The sequence below is a fragment of the Antedon mediterranea genome, chromosome 1 (genome assembly GCF_964355755.1).
Source record: "Antedon mediterranea chromosome 1, ecAntMedi1.1, whole genome shotgun sequence".
NCBI lineage: Eukaryota > Metazoa > Echinodermata > Crinoidea > Comatulida > Antedonidae > Antedon > Antedon mediterranea.
Window position 1 is genome coordinate 28943010 of NC_092670.1, and position 23800 is coordinate 28966809.

A 23800-nucleotide genomic window follows, 5' to 3' on the forward strand; every position below is an offset into this window, starting at 1 on the left:
ACTTAGAATCCTAGGCCTACTGTAGAAAGTATCGTATCGCAGTTGTGTAATCACTTCTTGTTGCTGCACACGGAACAACAAATTTAACTGATGAATTATTCATGTTTATTTTGTGACGTTTCATGAGGGGTCCCCAACTTATGTACGAAAAAAAAAATCGCGGCCGGGGGCGCTGCTCCATGCTGTGAAATGGCGTCGCCCAGTTTGACCTTTTAACCCTGTACTTCCGATACTGTGTTTTGAATGCAAATTGAAGAACAGGAGATTCTTGTGTTATAAGTTCTTTGAGCAACATGCAATTGATTCCCTCTGGTGGTGGTGCTTTCTGATTTTTTGTGAGTGGTGAGCTGATAAAAGTAAAACCAGGAATGTAAAAGAAACGTACCCAAAAACTAAGCATATGAGAAATAATAATAATAATAATAATAGAAAGAGTCTGACACGCTTAATATGCAGTAATATATGACATACTGTAATTTACATTTTAGAATTTGGGAAGTGAAAGTTTACGGCCTCCTCTAGCTAGGCCCAACCAAGTACAGTACTACTAACTAGGCTACTAGGTTAGTCAGTAGTAAATATAGTTTAGGCCTCGTCTCTAGAGCCTAGTAAATAAAATAATCCTGGCGGAGAGAGGGCTGAGATTAATATAAATCCTCCGTATCGCTTCGTCTCTTTCTACGTATATTCCCGTCAAAATAGGCCAGGCTAGTGTGCAGTGTGGGTCTATTTTTTCATAAGAAATCCAGCTCAACACACACCACACACATTTCATGTTCACACAGATCAGAAATATCCTGCCACCTGTGTGACGTCAGGTGGTGACGCTGCCCTCCTATATATGGACATGGGGAAATCCCCCTCTCAATTATTGTAGACATTCACTTGTCAGCAGATCTTCACTTTGTGTTACTATAAATTAAAAATATTCATTGCCAAAACATATAATCAGAAAAGTAATATCTGAAAAAGGAAAATAGTTTTTTGTTTACAAATTTTATTTTACACTTTCGTTTGGGTCATACAATTGTACCAGGGAGGTATAAAAATTAACCTCCTTGATTATACCGCAAATACAGTATTGTATTTGATTGACCTTATACAGTATTGTTTTTGATTGACCTTCAGAAGCTCTCAGTACATGTATGCACAATACAATAAAAACACTTTATTTCAACTTCACATTACAAAATTCTTAATGTTATTATTATTATTACTGAAAGCATGCATTATAGTGTAGTACTTCACTAGGCCTCTAAAATTAACACTTCACTGTCTAGAAAAGTATTTATCTTTACAGAATAGAAATAAGGAAAACACTTTGTTCACCATACATACAAGTCGCCTACAGAAAAATCAGTGCTTTATGTTGTGAATTTGAAATACTTGTGGGTGACAACATATAAATATATTATTGTTTTAATCAAGTCATTCATTAAAGATGTATTGTCCCCTATAAACATGAAAAATAGATTTCATAGAATAGATTAATAAAATCAGATTTTGAATAGATTATTTTGTAGTTTTAATAAAGTTAGTCACTTTCGTAGAAAAAACCCACTTATAAAATGACAAAATAAATGGTTAAATTCAACCAAAAAAACATTGGCTGGCAGCCAATTTGACTATTTTTTTGCTTTAAATTACAGTTTTTTTAGGTAAATACATTTTTGGTCAAAGTGGATAACTATTAGGTGACATTAAAATTGCAAATTCAACAACAAAAACATTTTAGAATTATTTTTATTTTTTACATCTTTAAGAAGTAGTGATTGGGTTTATATAGAATATGTGCAGTTTATATTTTAAAAACTTAGTAAAAACTGTAGTGCAGATATTGTCTCATCAACCATAATGACAACAGAAAACCAAAATATTTACAAAGATGTTTTAATCCCAAAAAAATGTTGATATCATATTTTAAAATATTTATTATTGTAGACTATGCAGGTCATATAAAGGTCTGTCTGATCCAGTCTGTGATGGCATGTTTTTTAATCCCTTAATACTTCTACATTTTTGGAAGTGCTTAAACAACTTTTTTAGTAAAAATTCTGAAAGTTTGGGAAATGCCAGATTTGGGAGAAACTTATATTAACTTTGAACATGTAAAAACAAGAATTTACGCCCATGATTTAGTGTATGTACAGTATGTTTTGGCGCATATTGGGCAGAAAAACTAATTTAATAATAATAATAAATTAGTGAACCTTCATGAGCATATCAGAAAGTTTTGTTTCTATCAAATTACAATAAAATCAATTACATTTTATTTATTACAAATAGAAAGTACAAAACAGTAAAGGTTCCCAAATAAAACACCACAGAAGGATATTTTTCCTACAAGAAGTAGTCCAGTTCATATCGAACATATTCATTTTTCTCATCATTTGGTATTCGTGGGTAGCCAGCTACTAATGCATCTTGTGCCCCAATGTAAAGTGTGTTGTATATTTTCCAATAAACATCTCTTACTTTTCTAGCAGGATGAAAGAGTCCCTGAGAATAGAAAAATAAATGTGTTAATATTAAAACAAATAATGTCTTTGTTTATAGGTCTCCTTGTCAATCCATGCATTTTCACTGATCCTTATTGCTAATGCAAATGCCCTACACATTAATGAATAGCCATCAATGAAAATCACCAGATTTGTTTACAATTTGCTGTTTTTCTTGAATTTGTAGAAAACTATTTGTGAAAAAATAATAAATAAAAACTCAAGGTATCACAATAATAATCCATAATAATATCAATAAATTTGCTATCCAAAAAAAGGAGAACATTTAGTTAGATTATTCATCATTTACTTTACAATATAACTTGAGGGCACTGTTTCAAAAGTCACAATTCACAATTGTGTTATTCAACAATGCCTCAGTAAGTAAATGAATGATAACTATAAATCATTATTTTGTTATTAATATTCTTGTTCAAGATTTATCTGCATCAAAATAATCAATTCAGGTGTGATGGCAGAATCAAAGTGCGCTCCAAAAAATGATATATTAATTTTACTGCAATCTGAACTAAACATTGATGGGCATATAATAAGCTGTAAGCTTGCATTTCTACAATCAAGAAAGTATACCCTTTTCACATCTGCAAAATCTAACAACTTGTAACATATTAATTAAATAGCGCGCAACTATTCTTTCCTCCAGAGATTTCACAAGGTTCACGTATGCGTACGTGTAATAAGGGAGATGAAACATCGTTACAACTTTTAACAATTTAGGCAGATGCGAAAAGGGTATTAGTAACATTGACGTTATGTCAGAGCAGAAATAACATCACAGTCTACTTGAGAAACATAGTACTATAATTTTATAAAAAGAATACAGACTCATACTTATATTATATCACACTTACTATGTTGTTGTCAAGTCTTGTGACAACCCAAAGTAAATTAAAAAAGCTTTTAATTATTCCATACCTGTAATGTGTACTGAAGCATTTTCACAGCTCCAACACCAACACGAAGGCCTTCGATTGAGTCCATTACTGCTTGAATGACATGTGGTGATGTTTCAAATACGTTGGGCCAGACAAAGTTGATGAGATGAATGAGAGCGTCCTCACAGCCGAATCCAAATACACCAAGAGATATGTGTTTAATGGCAGCACAGGCTGTCTGACGATGTACAAGGTCTCTGCAGATGTAAAACAGAAAACACAATTAGAATGTGTGTGATCAACAAGCGTTTATGTTTCCAACTATCATTGGAAGTACTGATAATAAATAATTAATAGAAGATTGGAATTTTTTCTTAGGCCCCATTTCTGCTGCCAATCCCAAATATACCGTATAAATATACCATATATACCGTATATGAAATTCGTGCAACGTTTCGGCTGCACATACTTCGTGGGTGGGCTGTAAATTTCAGACGGAAGTATGGATTGACCTAGAGTCTCGTGTAGTGATGTTTATACCCGACAAAAACAAAACAATGATGGTTTCTCAAAACGTTGTAGCATTGCTTTCTATTTTAAATCTAATGAGCAGAAGTGGCAACGAATTCACACTGCACATACAAGCACAATCTAGAAATGTAGAATGGGCATTGACTAGATTTATGCATAGAAGACGACGGCGTTTGCCGATAACTTTGGCTGCTGTTCTTCTCGGAACATCCAAATTCTGCTTTTATTTTGTTTGAGATACTTTTTGTAAATCTCGGTATCTCTTCTGTTGCCATGCAGTCTCCCCCCAACCTTCGCTTCTCCCCACAATTGAATTGCAAAAATAGTTATTTCTTCAGTCCACGGTGACATTTTGATCTGTTACTTGCTTATACATGTGTGTGTCAATGCAGCAGAAAAACCAAACAAACGTGTCACGCTCTGTTAGTTTTTGACCTCGTGTCATGGGCCAGGTCACATATACGGTATATTTTGAGTGCAGCAGAAACGGGGTACGAAATATACGGTATATTTTGTAATAAACTGTATAATATCCACAAACGATGGGGATATTTATGCGGTATATATACCGCATATGGTATATTTTTTATGAGACCCATTTCTGCTGCCAAAAAATATACTGTATATAAAATATACCGTATATATACGGTATATTTTTGACAGCAGAAACGGGCCCTTAGGAGAGCCCGGTATATATTTTATGTTTAAATCTTATTTATATTTTGATTAGATTAGACTAATTAAAGATAATCCATTTATATTTTGGATACATAGATGGATACATTCATTTTTAATATCACTTTCTCATTTTATTTTGATATGCCTCTCCAAATGAAGCTAATTTGGTCAGCTATGTTTCTTCTCAGGTTTTTAGATAAAAAATAAACCAAAAATAATTGTGTCATAAATGCAACAGAACAACGGACTTATTATTATTTGTTTCTAACATCAATTTAGAATGGAGGATATGATGCCATGTCATACTCTGAACCAGTAATCTTAAAGACCCATTCCCTACAATTTGTGACGTTTTGTAAAAATAATGCATATATATTACTTTTAAAACATTAAACCATGTCATTCCTTAAATGCAAGTTTTATGGTAAATTATGATAAAAAGAGAGAAACAATGCACTACCACTATTATAGTAGCTTGTGTGAATGTCCTCTCGTGGACAGACTTTAGGCCTAGCCAAGCTAAGCTTAGTTTTGTAGGCCTAGCTGGTAAAAAATAGGTAACGTACGACCATCGTACGCTAGCTATAGGGCTAGCCCGACGCTGTATAATTGTATGTTGATACAAATTGGGGAAAACCCGGTATTTTTGCTGAGCATTTAGGAGTCTTCCATTTGTTTTGGCCTCAAACGCTCGATCGCAAAGTGGGTGAATTACAGAAGAAAAACAAAAATATCAATCCGCGCAGCTAAAATTATTAGAATCGACTTATTTTTTTACATTTTTAACCACGAAAATAGTTAGCAATAGGACCATATAGTATTTATTTTTACATTAAATGTAGTTTGTGACCTTAAATTAGACCTAAAAAACGTAGGGAATAGGACTTTAATCAACACAGCTAAAATACTAGTATTACTTACCGGTCCATAAGAGCGTCTTCAAGGAGAGGTGTAACCGCATAGATGTAATCTTTTCCCATTTCACCAATATATTCAAACATAAATGACAGTGACTTTAAGACGCCGTTCTGCACGTTCAACTCCGGTACACGGTATTCATTCATGAGAGCTGGTAATACAGTAAAAGGTGAACAAGTCTCAGCTACGATTGCAATTGCAACTGTTGTACAGACACGATTCTGTCGTTCTTGCACTTTGAGATTGTTAAGTAATGTAGCAAGAACATCATGTGGTCTGAAAAGAAAAGCAATTGAAACAGTTAAAAGCTGTACAAAACAACGGTTAAAAGCTGTACAAAACAACGGTTAAAAGCTGTACAAAACAACGGTTAAAAGCTGTACAAAACAACGGTTAAAAGCTGTACAAAACAACGGTTAAAAGCTGTACAAAACAACGGTTAAAAGCTGTACAAAACAACGGTTAAAAGCTGTACAAAACAACGGTTAAAAGCTGTACAAAACAACGGTTAAAAGCTGTACAAAACAACGGTTAAAAGCTGTACAAAACAACGGTTAAAAGCTGTACAAAACAACGGTTAAAAGCTGTACAAAACAACGGTTAAAAGCTGTACAAAACAACGGTTAAAAGCTGTACAAAACAACGGTTAAAAGCTGTACAAAACAACGGTTAAAAGCTGTACAAAACAACGGTTAAAAGCTGTACAAAACAACGGTTAAAAGCTGTACAAAACAACGGTTAAAAGCTGTACAAAACAACGGTTAAAAGCTGTACAAAACAACGGTTAAAAGCTGTACAAAACAACGGTTAAAAGCTGTACAAAACAACGGTTAAAAGCTGTACAAAACAACGGTTAAAAGCTGTACAAAACAACGGTTAAAAGCTGTACAAAACAACGGTTAAAAGCTGTACAAAACAACGGTTAAAAGCTGTACAAAACAACGGTTAAAAGCTGTACAAAACAACGGTTAAAAGCTGTACAAAACAACGGTTAAAAGCTGTACAAAACAACGGTTAAAAGCTGTACAAAACAACGGTTAAAAGCTGTACAAAACAACGGTTAAAAGCTGTACAAAACAACGGTTAAAAGCTGTACAAAACAACGGTTAAAAGCTGTACAAAACAACGGTTAAAAGCTGTACAAAACAACGGTTAAAAGCTGTACAAAACAACGGTTAAAAGCTGTACAAAACAACGGTTAAAAGCTGTACAAAACAACGGTTAAAAGCTGTACAAAACAACGGTTAAAAGCTGTACAAAACAACGGTTAAAAGCTGTACAAAACAACGGTTAAAAGCTGTACAAAACAACGGTTAAAAGCTGTACAAAACAACGGTTAAAAGCTGTACAAAACAACGGTTAAAAGCTGTACAAAACAACGGTTAAAAGCTGTACAAAACAACGGTTAAAAGCTGTACAAAACAACGGTTAAAAGCTGTACAAAACAACGGTTAAAAGCTGTACAAAACAACGGTTAAAAGCTGTACAAAACAACGGTTAAAAGCTGTACAAAACAACGGTTAAAAGCTGTACAAAACAACGGTTAAAAGCTGTACAAAACAACGGTTAAAAGCTGTACAAAACAACGGTTAAAAGCTGTACAAAACAACGGTTAAAAGCTGTACAAAACAACGGTTAAAAGCTGTACAAAACAACGGTTAAAAGCTGTACAAAACAACGGTTAAAAGCTGTACAAAACAACGGTTAAAAGCTGTACAAAACAACGGTTAAAAGCTGTACAAAACAACGGTTAAAAGCTGTACAAAACAACGGTTAAAAGCTGTACAAAACAACGGTTAAAAGCTGTACAAAACAACGGTTAAAAGCTGTACAAAACAACGGTTAAAAGCTGTACAAAACAACGGTTAAAAGCTGTACAAAACAACGGTTAAAAGCTGTACAAAACAACGGTTAAAAGCTGTACAAAACAATTTTATTATGCTAACCTACAATGGAGTTGTTGTAGCCGAGTAGTTATGACCCAGAAAGTTTAACTATACTCAGCTGTAAATGAACTGGCCATGGCTTTACTACAGCATCGAAATGAGGGTTTACCACAGCAGTTCAAGGCCTTTTCTAAAGCAATTGCGTCGGTGCCGTCTGGAAATTTGATTCTTGTTTCATCTGACAAATGGTTAATGGTGAATATCTTGAAAATAAATACGTACAAATTAATTTAAATATTTCACTCACCCAATAGCTTTGGCGATGTAACCAAATGTGTTGACTGTAGCTCTGCGAATTGCTTTTTTGTGGGCCTTCAAAAGCTCCAGCAGTTCAAAGCAAATTCTCATCCACTCACGAGCAGAAACAAATTCAGCGCCACGATCAGCAATACGACCCACCAGATCAATACAGTTTTCCTGTACTTTTTCATGTCTGAAAACAAATTGTTTTTCAGGAATAATTGTTTGCCTTGGACATCATAAATATTTTTTAAGTATTGATTAACAAAACACTGGAATTTAAATTTCTAATTATTATAAGGAAGGACGAGTGTATGTATCTATTTTTGTACATAACTAATTATTAATTGAAACTGACATTGTTTAATTCATATATAAATTATTAAACAATACACCGCCATAATATAAATAAATATTTCAATTCATATTTATTATTACATCGTATTTCAATTGTTAAATCATAAGTGTATTTTGAAATACAACTTATAATGGTATATAATACCATTTTTAGATCCTTACCGGTTTTTCAATATAGGAGTAAGCCTAGGCAAGAGATCTTTAATAGGTGGTGTCATCTTTGTCATACCAATCACATTGACAATGGCTTTCAATGCACCCAAGATACTACCCAACACTTCAGGGTACTCTTCTCCTAAGTACTCATACAACACAACACCTAAATGACCCATCAGTTTCTCCTATGAAGAAAACAAAACAACAATTCATGAATATTTATGAGATGAGAGATAAATGGATGCTGGACTACGAGAAGAAATCATTCTTTTTGTATTGAATTTTTATTTAAGCTTGGTTCCCACTAGAGACATGAAGGGGCATTGATGCAATGCAAGCGTGTTGACCAATGCCAAGCGAAAGCTCAAATAATCTATTTTTTGTGATTGGTCAAATCAGTAACGTTGCGCTTACTTCCATATTGCATACTACAGGCACTTTTTTATACAGAAACCCTCTTTCATTCAAGAAAACATCTCACAATTCATGTAATGGAGGTAAGGCAAGGCACCTTATTGTATTGTATTAAAAATTATATAGACATATGACATTTTGAATTGTGGACTAAAATCTGCATTATATTATCTGAAACTTGATTTTTTGACAACTGTAAATTCTCCAAAAACAAGACTTTTTCTTACCTATTAATAGTATAAAAGAAAACCAGACAACTTAACATTTTAGGGTGTAAGGTTTTCGGAGAGTTTACCGTTATCACCAAGGTTTTTAAATAACATACCTCTTGACAAGTCCTCATAACTACAGCGATTCTTGAGATAAGATCAGCAGCTTGCTGTCTAACTTTGGCTGCCTTATTGTTGAGACGCCACAAGATGGTACCACAGATCTGAGGCAAGTATGGCTTAACACGCTTGCTTAATGCATTCACTACTGTACCAAATCCATTCAACATAACAACATCCTAAAAAAAAAATATTTTTTTAAATAATTTTTAACGATTGTTACCTAAATTGATGCTAATGACATATGAAATAGTTATTTGTTTAATTGTTTTTCCACACACAAAGACAAGGTTTGAACAAGGTTTTATTATTGATGTGGAAATAATATCTTGTACATGTACACATCTTTAATGTATGAAGCCAAAAACAAATTGTTGAAAAAATAGCAAAGAATTGGAAAATAGACTAGTTAACTAAGTAGCTATCGAAAGTCATGTACCATGTTGTGAAAGCTAATCATTATCTAAAATCTACAACTAGAATTTGTCCTACCTCTGTTGTCTGTTCCTGAAATGCATACAATATTCCATCAATAAGCTGTTCCTCAAGTCTTGAATCAATGTCTGCTGCTCCCAGGTTATCCATAATCTTTTCAATGGTTTCCATGACCATCTTACGGTACTGTTCAGCTTCATCTTTAAGATCATCCACAATACGTCCAATAATTTCAGCTGCTCCAACCTTGTTGGCCAGCTCAACTGTTGTGTCCACAAGCTAGTTATACAAAAATGATAATTTTTTTACATATTCACTACAAATCCTGAATTATTCTATAAGCTAAGAACCTTAGCCATATTCACCAATCACACTTAAGTGAGATATTTCCCTTAAATAATAAGTATTTCACTTAACTCAATAAATATTTAAGTATTTCCCTTTAAATTGTATTCACTTAGATAGGAGATTTCTCTTAATTTTAATGGCAAGTGTTTCCCTTAGTGAATATGGCCACTTGAGATTTATGTTGGTTTATAGTCATCAGGGCCATGACAATAATCATAGGCCTATTTAATACTTGTTGCAGGGTTGTCACCAGCTACTCTGCCAAACCCACGCATTTCATAATACGGTCGGAAAAATGCATTTCGTAGACAACCCTACAAAGTTTTTTGTAAGGTAACAAGGTGTGCAAAATGAATGAGTCAATTTTGAGTGACGGAGGACAAAGTTATAAATTACTCGGAAGTATTATTAAAATCGTAATCGTTTTCTTCGTGGTGTTTTGAATCGACTCGACGGCGAATATATAAATAAATAGAAATTTCCCATGGTAGAGGCATGATGGCTCCACACGGTGAACCACAATGAACTAGTATAGGCTTAGGTAGGTCTACTTCTAAAAATAAAACGTTCAGTCGATCCAGAAACGATGCCAACAACAAAAGATCATTAACATTCTAAATAAATTATAGTATCGGAACGTCGATCGCGCAGACCTGGATTTTTCATATTATTATGGCAGGCCTGGAAACGCGACGAAGATCATTTACCTAGATTTTTCATATTATTATGGCAGGCCTGGAAACGCGATGAAGATCGTTTACCTAGATTTTTCATATTATTATGGCAGGCCTGGAAACGCGACGAAGATCGTTTACCTAGATTTTTCATATTATTATGGCAGGCCTGGAAACGCGACGAAGATCGTTTACCTAGATTTTTCATATTATTATGGCAGGCCTGGAAACGCGACGAAGATCGTTTACCTAGATTTTGTGTCACATGACATGAAACGTGATACTTTTTATAAGTTAACTGTTCCCACCACCACATCATATGGCCAGTTGAATTATAAAAGTCGTATTTTTCCAAAAAATTAAAAATCATTTTTCTGTGCACAATATTCTAACGTATGACGTGCACATGGCGGATAACCTAACTCGTCCATAGTGAAAAGTTCAAAATGTTTTTTAAAATCAGGTTATATTGGTAAATTTTACTTTGAGCATTTATTTTCCCTTCATCAACATTAGTTGACAAGGTAATACAATGTTAGAAATTTGATTATTGGCTCCCACCTTTAAGAGAAGGTCCAATTTGTTTAGGTTTGCATGACGAATAAACACTAGTAAAGATAATTTGTTGTACACCTTGTGTTTCCAAATAAAAATAAAGGATGGTTGAGAATGTCTTGATGTTTCCATTAGTCCAGAAGACAATTATAGAATAACAACCAAAACGTTTTAATCATACTTGTTTTAAACAGATGGTGATTTTCAAACCCAACTTTACTAAGTTAAGTAAAGTTAAGTAAATTATAACAATATGAACTAACTTGTCTGTAATTTCGTCTATCAAGCGCCATTCTATGCTGCCAGAAATGTTTAAAGAACGATGGCAGAACTTCATCACGTATGTACTGTGGCTCAACACCATCAGTTGCACAACACTGCTTTACAACCTACAAAAGAATAAGAAAAATAGCTTTACACACTGAAAATAGACCAATAAATTTCTACCTAAATTTTTGCTTGAAAAAAGGTTACACACCAACTCTTTTGGTTCCTACTTTAAGCTCAGATATCTTTTTTTACTTTACACACAGAGATGGTCAACGTCAACAGCATATGAACTAAGTTATTGGACTATACTCATTATTTAAAGAGCCATCTGAATATGTAAAACCATCATGTCCTTATTTGCATATTTGAACAACTGTATACCTTTGTTGTTTATACTGTATATAATAATTGATGTCAAAAATATTATGTCAAGTATTTCATTGTTTAGAGTATGTATTGCACTTGATTTCAACACTACATTTAAAACTACATTCCTTGCAAACAGTATCTATAAAGATAAGTATGTACACACCTTTAAAACAATTTTCTTCATTTCTTCATCAGGAGACTGAAACTCACGAATCAAGATCAACATTACTTCCTTGGTGTAGTAATTTGCGTATTCCGGATCCATAAGAGGAATAAGGTAGCCAATGGCTTTCAGAAAAGCAGCAAGACCCTACAAATGACAAAGATAAAACAATTGTTATGTTTATTCAGTCCTTTCGGACACCACTATGAAGAACCGTGAAACGAAAGAGGGGATGTTGTATTCTTTAACACTACTACCCCTTCTTTAACACCCGCCCCTTATTCAGTACTATGAAGGTGTCCCCTTAGTATTGTTCTGCTGTACCTAGTAAGCTTTATAAGTTTGTTTTTCAGATACAACACTTTTTAAATTTGTCTTGACTTTTGGCCTAGGTTCAGGCATGGTATCTCAAATCAACCAAAAGATATCCTGTGAGATTTTTCTTGAGTATTATTGGTATTATACTCAATTTAAAACAAAACTTGCATATAAAAGAAACATACCTTTCCTCTGTGTTGTCGAATACCTTTCCAAAGTGGTTTGAGTACACTATCAAAGGATTCAATACCATATGGTGTAGCAGCTTCAGCTAAAGCAGCCAGGGCAAGGGCTGTAATTGTTCGTACCTTCTGCTGTTCATCAACCAAACCTAAAACAAAGTTAAAACTATGTTTGAAATTGGTCCTTTTTCTATAATTACTTATTTAGTTGTAAAATTTGATCATAATTTTGTACATAAAAAAAATTCAGTGTGCCTCAAATTACAATCAGTTAATTAATGGTAAAATAATGGTGGATTACAGCATCAACCACACACCATGTGAAATAAAAATGTATGGTATAAAATCTTACCATGTTCAATGATTTCCACAAGATTTCTAAGATGTGGTAGAATGGCACATCCCATAAGGATAGCAATCTGCTGTACAATCTTGATACCAGTATGCCTAGCCTGCCACGACTTCTTACTCCTACAAACAGCTTTCAAAAAGGGTAGCAACGAAGGAATACCAAGCGCAGACGCTACTACCGCAAACGCACGAGCAGTTGTGTTTCTCACATACTCGTCCAAGTTATCGATGTCGGGACGCATGGTAGAGATCATGGTAGCCAGACCGGCAGCTTTTGCCAAGTTGGAGATAATCTCACGACCTTCTACACGAGCGTAGTAGTCTTCATCAATGAGCAGTGGTTCAATCACAACAAGGATCTACAATGATTAATTAAAATACTGATAATAGACACATATTTACAGTTTAACTTCTTATAAGCCATAAGTCATTTGTACACTCTTGGAAGGTAACATCATTTAAATAATTATAAATTTCATAAATCTAAAATGTTTACCTTGTGAACAAAAGGTCGTACAAGATCGTCAAGCTTGTACAAGATTCGGTCAATGACCTTTACCAACAGATGGCGCTCTTGATCTTCCAATGTAGGCGACATAAGCAATGGAAGAATCTGGTTAAACAGAGGACCTGCACCAAACTCTCGAGCCTTATCTGTGATTTGTCTCAGCGCTGCCTTTCGCATTGGTGGTGTTCCATTCTTGATCTTCAACAGTAGCTTCATGATTCTTCTTTCTTTCAACTCTTCAGCACTCAATGTGCTCTCATCAACGTCAATCTATTTAAATTTAATCATTCCAATTTTTGTTGCAATAAAGAATGCTTTGTTTTAATACAATATTAAATATATTTATTATCAATTATTATTACCCAGCCATTTGTGTCTTCCATTTATTTGTGATAATATTCTTTATACATTTTAATAGTGCACTTTTGAAACAGGAACAAAAAAACAGGAACTATAAAAAATACTTACCAGAAGCTTGTCAAAATATTGTGCATCATCAGGTTTGAGGAATGGTAGGTTGCCTGGTGGTTGAGCTAGGCCATGGTCTACTGTTCGGTCTTCTTGTTGCATGTGGAATCCACTCATTCCGCCCATTGGTGTAGGGGTAGACATCAGCTTACGTGCTGGGGTACGGATTGGTACATAACCAGCTGGTGGTGCCAAAACCTAAATAATAATAATATGTATATAATGTATCACACAGTGTATGATAATATACATGCATTTAATTATTGAATAGTTAAACCTATAACTTATTTTTCTGATGGTACAGGATATGATCAACTAGCAATTGTGATCCTGATGTCGGTTATCCTTTCATAGAATGAAAAAGTTTCTCTGATGATGAGTTTTGAGACCTGACTTGACAATTGACATGATGTTTTGGAATTACTTTATAATCATACTTTCTTTGGTTTTGCAGTGTAGGTTGCAATTGTTGGTTAAATATTCTTATTTGACACTTATATTACTAATACTACATATTTATCTAACTCTAAATCAATTAACAATAATATATATTAGTTCGTTTTTATTTACAGCTTATTTTGTTACCTTATATCCTTCAGGAAACATAGTATCAAGTTCATCCTCAGACAGTGGCCTGTTTCTATCATCAATCTCCTTCTCCCATCTGTAGGCTTGTAGTTGTTCTGGGGTCATCATCCTAAGAGCTGAGGCACTAGGTGTACTCATTGACATTGCTTTTGGCCCCTTGGGTGTAACATGATTCAAGGTAGGAGTGGCACCTGGGGTCTGGGGTGTCTGACTACCAGCTGCAGGGGTTCCGCCAGGTGTCTCATCCCATCGCGATCTTCGTTTGCTACCAGGTGTAGGAGTCATTGATGGTTCATCACCTGTTCCACGATCTGTTCGGGGTGTTTCAGCCCAGCCACTACCATGTCCAGGTGTTTCTGTTTAAATAAATTTAGGAAATATTTTTAAAATGATGATTTATGCAAATAAATTTTACTATTGAGTTGTTCAAATCAATTTGTTAAATGTGTAATTTTGTTGGATACAGATGGGCAAGGCCAAATGTACCTACCACTCAAGCTAAAGCTTCAACAATTTAATCTAGCCCACATAAAAGATGCAATTGAGAGTAAGCTCAAACACTGCAGTAGCTGCATTCTTGGTGTATATATATATGTATATGTGTAAGAATATATATAATTTTCAATTCCTTACCTCTTTCAGTTCTAGGTGTTTCATCCCATCTGTTCTTACGAGCACTCGGTGTAGCTCTACCAGGTGTTGCATGGCCAGGTGTGGTATGACCAGGTGTTGCATGACCTGGTGTAATGTGTGTTGGAGTAGCATGAGCTGGAGTTGGTTCCCACACTCGTGTAGTACCAGGTGTGGCTCCAGGTGTTTCGCTGCCTTTTGCTCTACCAGGAGTTTCATCCCATCTGCCATGTGAGGGTGTGGAGCTCTAAAGGCAAAGATATTTTTTAAATATTAAAAAGACATTTTTGTTAAGGATGTTGTCACAAAGCGTATTATAAAGTAAAAAATCATAATTCATATTAAAAATAATTTGAGGTAATTTAGGACAATTTAGTGTTGATGAATACATTTTTTGTAGTGGTTTTGTGAAAAGTTGCTACAGAAAACAATTTATTTATTTGCACTCAAGGAGCTTCATGGATATCTACTTTGGGTTGGTGTTTGTTGACAAGACTAATATTGATCAGACATGTTTACATTGTTGTATCATATTTTCAATTTAGTAAAAATGTCCAAAACAAATTACATCTTGGATTATTTACCTCAGCTTGATCCCAAGAGCTGGTTTTCTTCTTACTAGGTGTAACAGCTCCAGGAGTATCTTCACCAGCTTGATCCCAGCGACGTTTCTTCTTTGTTGTGGTAACTGTAGCTTTAGGAACTTCTGTCCTCTGAAGCGTGCCATCTTTAAGTTTTTGTAGTATCTGATTCTGTTGATGTCTCTGCAAAGTACAAAAAACACAAAATGTATAACTATAACAGGGTTCTCCCCAGCATGTCTTGAGTGGTGGTCGGCGAACCACAAATCTCCCCCTAAACAACCCTACGATGTTCATTGTGAGGTAAAAAGGTGTGCAAAATTAATTAATTTTGACTGACGGAGGACCAAGTTGTAAATTACTCGGAAGCATAAAAGTAAATGGGCAATTCTCCATTGGAACCCCACAATCATTTTTTAAATCTGCATGAATCTACACTCAAGTGTCATTTTTTGTTTACTAATATGTGTGGAATTTAGTTCCAACTAAAATTTTTGTTTCATTAATTCACATTTCTTCAAAAATTGCTTGCCTGGTCGAATGTGTAATTTAAAATTTGAAACTGAAAAAATAGCTGGAATTAGACAATCCTGAACTATGTACTTAACTCAACCTTTGTTGACTTTAATTATTCTAATTATTTGAGTTCATGGTCTCTAGAACACTAATATCAATATAAAGTTTCATGTCGCATCTCCCACTTTCTATAAGAAATCATTTATTTTCTAGTAAATTAGTTACCAAAAAAATTGATTAAAGTTTTCCTGTGAGCTAACCAATGCTTATAAACTTTAAATTCTTTTATTAGGTATGCCCATTTACCTATATCAATTACACATTTTGTTTGGTCTTCGCTAGTTTTGTAGAAAACTTGGTAACGGAATTAAATTTGGTAACAGAATTACATGGGGGTATAGGTATAAAGTAATGTATCTTTAATTCACTATAAATGACATAAAATTGTTTGTAAGTGAAGGAAATCAACAATTAATTAATTATTTATAATAAATCCAATTCCTAGTGGCCAAAACAGTTCCATGGAGTCACTTATAGTAGAAATTTACTACTGATGCACAAAAAACAAAAAAATTCATATGAGCTAATCACTGCTTATAACAAGCACGAATGTGCGATACTCGGGGTACAGCAAAAGAAGCTGTAATGACGTCATAAGACGGGATGTGACGTCACATACACATCATCAACCTTGCTACCAAATACGGCTATACGGTACCATCTTCGAGACGCCATATGGCTGCATCCGTATTGAAATTAAGAAATCCGGCTCTATAGCTTTAAGGTAGTATCATGCAAAATCCCAGCTCAATACTACAATGAATAAGGGAGGAGTAGTACTTTATAAATCGCAATTGTTTCGATTGGTACCATGTTTATGACATCATAATTCTGCATCCGGTTGAAGTACGAACATTTTCGCTCTATAGCTTTGTTCATCTATTACCCTAGTATATGCATGCCAAGTTTCAGAGCCGTCAGACGACGCGTAAAGAACTAGTAGGACTTGAAAGTTGGCTTAATAGTGTCCAGATGGAAGAAGAAGAAGAAGAAGAAGAGGAGGAGAAATGAGTGAGTTCTAGACTCGGGTATCCCGAGTAAAAACTTAAATTACTTTATATTATCCTAATATTATATTAGGTACTGTATGCTCAAACCAATATCAGTAACCAGTTATGTCTCCTAGTTTTTTGGAAAGCCTGGGTAACAGAATTAAATTTTGGTATAAATTAATGATATTACATGGTAATGGAATTACATTAGGTTATGTATAAAGTAATATACCTTAATTCACTACATATGTCTTAGTACTGTATAAAATTGTTTCTAAATGAAGCTAATCAACAATTAATTAATAAATAATCCAATTCCAAAACAAATCCATAGTCACAGTACAGTATACGGTAGATACTATATTTCCGATCAATGCTAAAATCATTCAAATTCATTCCCTATACGGCACCACTTTAAGGATCTATAATAATATCCTAGATTTATATACAGTAGCTCCTAATGTTGTAAAACCTCTTAGCACTGTACATAAACTAATACAGAAAAAGGGAATTCCAACCATGCCAAAAAAAAGCCAAATCGAAGTAAGGGGATACGCCTTCGTCGTTAACCAGGAATCGGTCTAATTGAACTCCGGTCAGCACCAGTTGTGTCTCGGTCATCCTGGACTCGGGCGTCTCCTGCCCTACTAAATTAGATCTAAAACAATCTAGGTGGCATGGTAAAGGAGAAAAAAGGGGATTAATACGCTTTATAAAACAAGTAAGTCTTAAGAAGCCTCTTAAAAAGAGCCACCGACTGTGCATCTTTAATGTAGTTTGGAAGAGAATTCTAAAGCATAGGAGCTGCATTAGATAATGCACGGTGACCATATGAGATGGTCTTCAATTTAGCAGGAACAAGACAATTCTGAGAATTGGAACGAAGATTGCGAGGATTGTGGAGTGAGAACATTGTCGATGTACCTCGGTGCAAGGCCATGGAGAGATTTATATTGAGTAGCAATATCTTGAAGTTGACACGCTCCTTCACTGGAAGCCAGTGCAGTTCATGCAAGATAGGTGTTATGTGGTCTCTACGCTTAGTTTGACACACTAGATGGGCAGCACTATTTTGTAACATCTGCAACTTCCTAAGCAGGGTCTTGGCCAGTGCGACATGAATACTGTTACAGTAGTCCAGACATGATATAAAGGCATGCACAAGTTGTGTAGTTGTTTCCCTATCCAGAAACCTACGAATTAGACCAATCTTCCTAATCCCAACCATAGCAGAACGACAGATGGCATTGATGTTAGCATCCATCCGCAAGTGGCAATCCATGTAAACCCCAAGATTTCGAACTTCTGGGGATGGCTTAAGATCTAATACAGAAGATGGTTGAAATGGCAGAGATTTTCGGATCGTGATGTAATATGGATAAGCTCTGTCTTCTGTATGTTAAGTTGCAGATGATTGAATAATGACCATTGTGTGTATGTCTTTCAAACATGCAGAGATTTTAGACATAGTATTATGAAGATTAGAGGGTGAAAAATCCAAATACAGCTGTGTATCGTCAGCATAGAACATGCAGTTTAGACCATGTGCATTAATTAAGGATTCAAGTGGAGTGGTGTATAAGATAAAAAGAAGGGGTCCAATAACGGATCCTTTTGCTGCATGACAAACTGTGTGATGATGATGAAATGGAACACACTTTAATGGCATATGTGTGAGAAACTAAATACGACTCAATCTAAGTGAGGACATTGTCAGAGATACCATACATTGATTTGAGACGATGAAGTAAAGGAAAATGGTTGACAGTATCAAAAGCAGCAGAATTCCAATAGAACTAAAAGAACTTCGTGACCAGTATCAATGGCCCTAATCAAATCATTGTGCACACGGACTAGTACTGTTTCAGTACTGTGGTTGGCCCTGTATGCAGACTGAAAGTTTCTGAGAAGTTTATTTTCTGCAAGGTAATTCTGAAGCTGTATGCATGTAATTCTTTCAAGTACCTTGGAAAGAAAGGAAATGTTTGTGATCGGTCGGTAGTTATATATTGTGATCCAGCTTAGATTTTTTAATTATAGGAGTGATGACGGTGTGCTTTAAGTGTGATGGAAATTTACCTGTTGAAAATGAGGTGTTGATAATGGATATTATACACATTATGAGCTCATTTATGTGGGTTTCAGCAAAGCTGTAGGAAGAGGATCAAGGTCACATGATCATGTGCGAGATGCCATGATTATTTCCAGTATGTTCTTTGATGTTAAAACATCCCAGTTTTCCAGACTTGAAGTAGCTGGTGGTTACACTGCAGGTTCCGGAGGTAAATCGACACTTTAAATCAAGAGATATGGTCATTGACCTTCTGAATTTTATCTCTTCAGTGAGGGCCTCTGGTTCAGCATATGAAGGCAAAACCTGACCATGACCTGGATCTGTAAGTTCGTTGACTAGATGAAAAAGGTCATGCTGATCGCATTTCTGAAAACGATTAGTGTGATACTGTTTCTTTGCTTCAGTTAGGTGTAATGAGTAGTCACGACAGGAAGGATGATAAGACTGTTTATCAGTACTGCTATTTGATTTCTTCCACTTTCTCTCTGCAATACGCTTTAGATGTTTCTCACTCAGAAGTTGGTCATTGTACCACGGGTCGTGGGGACATAAAGTGATTTTACGGTCAACCACAGGCACATGCTTGTTAAGAAGTTTTCCAAGAAGAGAATTGTATTGTTGGACTAGGGTGTTTATGCAGTCAGAAAGATTGAGTAACAGTGATGATGAACAAATATCATCACAGAACTCAACGTGATTGATTTCCTTAAGCTGTTTTAGATTGGTAAGTATGTGTACTACACACACATATCAAATTTATTATTCAAAGCTTACCCAGATCTTGTGGGTTGGTTAAAAAAGGCCGAAAATCAGTGTGAATTGTAATTCCGTTACCGTGGAATTTCCCAAATATTATTTTTTAATCATAATCGTTTTTTTCGTGTGTGTGTTTTAGCTACTCGAGACAGCGAATATAAATAGAAATTTCCCACGGTAGAGGTACATGGCACCACATGGTGAACCTCAATGAACTTGTATGTAGGCCTAGGCCAACTTCTAAAAATAATATAACGAACGTCCAGTCGATCCAGAAACGATGCCGACAACAAAAGATCGTTAAAAAAAGTTAAACTTATTCTAAATATAGTATCAGAACGTTGATCGCGCAGACTTAGATGGCAGGAAACGTGATGAAGATTGTGTACCTGCTGTACCTAGATTTTGTGTCACATGACATGAAACACGATACTCTCCTCCTCTAAATTAACTGTTCCCACTTGTCGCACATGTTTTTTTTTAATCACTCAAAATTCTGGTCAGGGTGAGGGGCCGCCGGGTAGCTACAGAATACTAGGGCCATTTTTCTTTACACAGTGACATGTCGTAATAATTGAATAGGCTTATGTTAAATCTTAACATGGAATATATTGATTTTGCATATATTTTTTATGTTGACGTCGGTGTATTTATAATTCGCTAAGCCAAGGTAGGATTAAATAATTAATAGTGCAAGCCTAGGCCGGCAAAATTAGACTTGACTCCGATGTCGTTTCTGCCCACAATGTCGTCTCCTCCGGCTAAATTAGGTTAACCAGTGCATAGGGAGGGCTACAAAATTTGTTTTTTCCTAGCCTAGGCAGGATTTTAAGGCGGCGCCGATTTTAATTAGTGAATAGTACATTGTTAATTTGCATTGTCCATGCTTTTTCTAAAGGCGATGATAATGGTGTTTATTAACCCTATGAACCACCCTACGATCGACGCATAAATTATAATAACAATACATCGTAGCAGGTTACAACCAATAGGCTACGATATACATGCGTAAATAGGGTGGGTGGTGGTCGACGTCATGAAAGTGGTGGTCTGAAATAAAGAGTGGTGGACGGGGCCGACCATCGCATACCACCGTGGCGAGAACCTTGATATAAAGTACATTTATTGTCACATTGATAATATAACATACTCATGTTTTAATTTCCAAGTTAGCAAATAAACAACATTATCAGGGTCAACATCATTTTAAAGATGTATTGTCCGCCAAAATCACGAAAAAATACAGTTTTAATTAAGTTTATTCACTTCCATAGATAAAACAAAAATAATAATTTCATTTATAAAAAAAAATAAATGGTTACATTCAACTAAAAACCCATTGGCTGGCAGCCAATTTGACTATTTTTAGCTTTAAATTACAGATTTTCAGGTAAATAATTGGTTTTTTTTATCCAATTTTTGGTCAAAGTGAATAATTATTATGGAACATCAAAATGCCATATTCAACAACAAAAATTTTCAGGGGACAATATATCTTTAACTAAATATAATGCAAAAAACATAATTTGTAGTAAATCATTTATAATATTTTTAAACTTATGTACATGGTATGAATGGTATTATATAGGCTGTAAAATGTACCTCTTGTGCAGCCTGTTGCTTTTCTTTCATTGTGTCGGCAAATGTTCTTAAAGATGGATCTGGAGTCTTGCCACCTGTATGCACAGACAAGAATAGTGAGATACAAAAGAGAAAAAAGAAGAAATAGGTTAGTGTACTGTACCAACTGAAAACATGTGTAAAAAACAAATAACATTATAATGGTGTTAATAAGTAAGGTCTTCAGTTACAAATATAACCTGAATTTGTGATTAAAAGATTAAATTTGTATGCTATTCAAACATCATATTCTTAATATAACATAATAAATTTTAAAATTGCAAAGCAAATCATAGAAGTTTTCTCATTATATTTCTACTGAAGACTGTACATTTTAACGCATGGCAAAGTTTACAAACAAGTACCCTACAAGTTACAGTAGGCAATGATACATATCTGTATATGCTACTAGAGATTTGACGCTCCTAACAGGCATCCATCTAGGCCATTCTAAGTCGTAATAGCCAGTGTGGACAGGCCTTAGTCAAGAAAGCATCAGCACTCTACCTTGTAAGGACATTGTTATTGATCAGTGCCATGAAAAACAGTCAATTCATGAGGGAATATATTCTTGGAGAAAAACACACATCTTATTGAAACCTAAAATTTGAAATCATTCCAAATCAATTTTTTTTATTATCATTTTTTATTTTAATGAACTAGATAAATAATAAAATAAACTTATTAATTCAAGTAAATATCTTTGATTGATTTTAAAAAGTGGTTTCAATAGTATAATGTAGTTTTCATAGAAGATATTCTACCATTAGAAGAGTCTTTTCTAATATTTCAACTCTTCATATACTTCCTGTTCTGCCAGAGTAGATACGTACTGCATACTGTTAATCCGTTCAAAAGCTTCTGTTTATCTTCAGTCGATGTAAGCCTAAAATTAATCTTTGAGTCGTTAGTGACTTTTGAGTATAGATACCACTTACAAGACCAAGCATATATAGTATCCTATTAAAAATTACAATATGCCACCTAATTTGAACATATCAACATAACAGGTTTACTTGCATAGATGTAAAGTTGACACTATTAAAGGTAAAACAACTCCGAAAGATGGAGTGTACTGTATGTACAGTAATGTCTAACTGCATCTTTTGATTAGCAATTCAAGAAATGCCAGATAGAAGGGTTACATGTTTACTCTGGCTAATACATTCTAATGCATTCTCCTTATTTTAATTTTCCTAAAACCATGAACCTGTGTCCAGCAAGAGATGATTGCCGTATTCCAAGCTGTTTGGGAAAGAAATGAGAGCAGGATTAATTTCTGTTTAGTAGTAACAAGCGACAGGCTTTTTACGGTTCTTCTACATTTGTACAGTTCCTGCATACAACATACAAATTACACAAACCAACAGTGGTGTTGGTAGACTATAAGTGCTAGCTTACCTGGATAAACCGACATACTGTAGGTGAGAACATAACTCTAAAGTAATAATATTTTAGGATTACCCTCCAAGCCTGTGGTATCGTTTATGTACCGTGCCCTCTGGTGGGCGGCAAAGTCCATACATACCTCACCATTTCTTTTCGAGATGGCAAAACGTTGAAACGGTTGTCGCACCAGAAAGAACTTACTACACTCTATAAGAGCATTAGCTATACTTGAGAAGGGGAAAAGGCCTATGTCAGTTTATCCAGGTAAGCTGGGAAGAATAGACACTGCATTCTATTAGAGCCTGTTTGAGCACGAGATAAAGCTAACTGTACAATAATACCACTATTAAGTGCGCAGTTTATAATGCCCTTGATTATAATGAATTACACGATAGATTATCGTATAAATCATTATAATCAAATGTTCTTGATTCTGTAGCATAGCATTCTTTAGTTTCCATATCCAGATAATTAATTTTCACTCTAGTTACAATAATTATATCTTGTTGCTACAGTACAGTAAACGCGATCTCATAAAAAAATGATAGTACATGGTCAAACAGGCCCCATATTTTGTAGATTTTAAAAATGCTCAAGTAGCATAACTTTTTTGAATGTATTTTCTGATTAACTATGACTTATTTATACACTCTTATGTACAGTACTAACTAGGCCAGTTATTATATTCTCTGATTACATTTGTGTTTAGTAGCTATTGGATATTTAAAAACCAAAATATTAAAAACAAAACAAAAATGAAACAAAAAAACTAATAATTTAATGTAATGTACCATGCTACTGTAATCGTAGAATAATCTTGAATACTACACATTCTTTAGAACATAGTAAAATCAACATCTTTATCTAATTACATTCAATCCATGATTACAAATAGCACTTATTTTCTGATAAATGTTTATTTGATTATCTTATACAGTAGGATATTTCATGGTTAGCAACTCAAAATGATTTATTGTTTGATAAGATGAA

At 34.6% G+C, this 23800-nt stretch overlaps 1 protein-coding gene across 3 annotated transcripts in view; it reads right to left on the minus strand.

Moving 5' to 3' along the window:
• Positions 1-1874: 1874 nt before the first annotated feature.
• The window catches only part of LOC140063620 (splicing factor 3B subunit 1-like), a 38060-nt gene continuing 16134 nt past the window's right edge, over positions 1875-23800 (minus strand). Inside the window, exons 1-18 of one of the 3 annotated variants that reach the window (XM_072110043.1) lie at positions 22255-23687; positions 21404-21477; positions 15407-15586; positions 14826-15069; positions 14190-14548; positions 13605-13802; positions 13125-13406; positions 12630-12987; positions 12281-12426; positions 11778-11924; positions 11239-11364; positions 9456-9677; positions 8960-9142; positions 8227-8405; positions 7715-7900; positions 5525-5797; positions 3435-3651; positions 1875-2499 (exon numbers count right to left, since the gene is read on the minus strand). In XM_072110043.1, coding sequence (XP_071966144.1) covers positions 2341-2499; positions 3435-3651; positions 5525-5797; positions 7715-7900; positions 8227-8405; positions 8960-9142; positions 9456-9677; positions 11239-11364; positions 11778-11924; positions 12281-12426; positions 12630-12987; positions 13125-13406; positions 13605-13802; positions 14190-14548; positions 14826-15069; positions 15407-15586; positions 21404-21433 — 3489 coding nt within the window. In that variant the 5' untranslated portion in view covers positions 21434-21477; positions 22255-23687 and the 3' untranslated portion in view covers positions 1875-2340. Of the gene's footprint in view, positions 2500-3434; positions 3652-5524; positions 5798-7714; positions 7901-8226; positions 8406-8959; positions 9143-9455; positions 9678-11238; positions 11365-11777; positions 11925-12280; positions 12427-12629; positions 12988-13124; positions 13407-13604; positions 13803-14189; positions 14549-14825; positions 15070-15406; positions 15587-21403; positions 21478-22185; positions 23688-23800 lie in introns of those variants that run through there. The other 2 variants (XM_072110042.1, XM_072110041.1) reach the window with 2 other exon arrangements.